We start from the raw sequence: 1,814 nt of genomic DNA, 5'->3' as shown, positions 1-1,814 counted from the left end.
TGGGTGTCTTCTTCCGCAGCTTTCATCCCTCGCCTCCGTCGCCCTGACCCTCCCTCAGTCTCGGCAAGCCGAGGGCCCAACTTGAGAATCGTGCTTTTTGAGTGAAGGAAGTCACTAATTCAACAAACAAAAAGCCGCGCGCGGCAGCGTTGACCGCACCTTGATCCTTGTGTGAAGTTGGGTGCCCTGTGACGCGCCAGAAAAGAAAAACGTCGTCGAACCTCGTCGCTATCAGCTATCGACCTACCGTGTCCTAGACCCCCTGGCTGGGTGTCTTCTTCCGCAGCTTTCATCCCTCGCCTCCGTCGCCCTGACCCTCCCTCAGTCTCGGCAAGCCGAGGGCCCAACTTGAGAATCGTGCTTTTTGAGTGAAGGAAGTCACTAATTCAACAAACAAAAAGCCGCGCGCGGCAGCGTTGACCGCACCTTGATCCTTGTGTGAAGTTGGGTGCCCTGTGACGCGCCAGAAAAGAAAAACGTCGTCGAACCTCGTCGCTATCAGCTATCGACCTACCGTGTCCTAGACCCCCTGGCTGGGTGTCTTCTTCCGCAGCTTTCATCCCTCGCCTCCGTCGCCCTGACCCTCCCTCAGTCTCGGCAAGCCGAGGGCCCAACTTGAGAATCGTGCTTTTTGAGTGAAGGAAAAATGGGGTTGTGTGTTTATGTGAAGGAATAAACAAGTGTATACTCGCATAATGTGGGTAAACGAAAAAAGTAGCGCCCAATTCGTCTACGTACGGCTTAGTGAGTGGTTGGGGTGGCCTCAGGCATCCCCAAGGGAGCCTCTGCGGTGCCACATAAGCAGCTTAGTGATTGTCGAGACTTAAAGTGTTTCGTTTGAAGAAACGCAAACCTTACAGACGGTACTATGGTCACCAGTAAACGAAAATTCGACTTTGAGGGATCATATCTCAAAAAGCCGGGAGATAGCATCGCATTATTGTTGCATATTATGCCACATAAGGTCAAACTTGACCCCAGAAGCATCAAGAACCCGATGCTCCGGCTCGACTGTGCCGGCACACTGCCTCCTCGCGCACGCTGCTAGCAGGCCGTTGCGGCCCGTGGTGCACCAGAGAGAGAGGTCGACGCGTTGCCCCCGCCGGCGACCCCGCGCGGCTCAGGCCAGCCAGAAGGTGTGTGGTGACGGCACCGTGGCAGGAGTGCGGAGAAGAGCTCGCCGAACGCGAGCAGCAGATGGCCAAAGTGTGCCAGCGCGAGAGCCTCGCGAGCGGGCGCAGAAGGAGCTCGCCGTGACACGATGCCGGGCGGTGGTGGTGCTCTGGCGACTGTGCACAGTGGGCAAAGTCAGGCTGCAACAGGGCAGCACGTTGGTAGTGCCCTGCTGCAGCCTGGCCTGACATGCACAGGGCGAACAGAGGCGGTACTATCGTCCGGCGCTCGTCACCGAATCTGGGCCAACTTCGACCGCCGCCACAGCTCGCCACGAGCACGCAGCGACAAAATGTTGACTGTATGGAAGTCGAGGCTGGTCCATAGGAAGAGGCTGCCGTGCGAGCCGGCAGCAGGCTGGCTCGTCGTGGACTGGCGCGACTTTTTTCGGTGTCTTTCTTGATAGTACCGAATTCGGTACTTTCGTTTACCCACATTCTGCGAGTACGAGTATCTGCCCAGGAGCCGGAACCCTTTGCGGCATGGTGTGTGTGTGTCGTATATGCAGGCTCCCCCTCCGACCACGGTCCTTCGTGGCCACCGCTCCGAAGTCACGTCGGTTCGCTTCGCTCCTTGGGCCGACGCGCGCGGCCAGCCCACGCTACTCTCTGGCTCCGGCGACGGTGAGCTCCGCGCGTGGA

At 58.3% G+C, this 1,814-nt stretch overlaps 1 protein-coding gene across 1 annotated transcript; it reads left to right on the top strand.

Moving 5' to 3' along the window:
- Positions 1–952: 952 nt before the first annotated feature.
- Positions 953–1,361, top strand: EMIHUDRAFT_317901 (hypothetical protein; the record flags this gene model as incomplete). Its single annotated transcript, XM_005770028.1, has 3 exons — positions 953–1,013; positions 1,052–1,092; positions 1,125–1,361. 3 exons carry the CDS (start codon positions 953–955, stop codon positions 1,359–1,361), a joined length of 339 nt encoding a protein of 112 aa, XP_005770085.1.
- Positions 1,362–1,814: the final 453 nt, after the last annotated feature.

This window comes from Emiliania huxleyi (assembly GCF_000372725.1).
Source record: "Emiliania huxleyi CCMP1516 unplaced genomic scaffold EMIHUscaffold_4012, whole genome shotgun sequence".
Lineage (NCBI taxonomy): Eukaryota > Haptophyta > Isochrysidales > Noelaerhabdaceae > Emiliania > Emiliania huxleyi.
The sequence above is the reverse complement of the archived record's forward strand: the minus strand, read 5'-3'. Positions and strand labels throughout refer to the sequence as shown.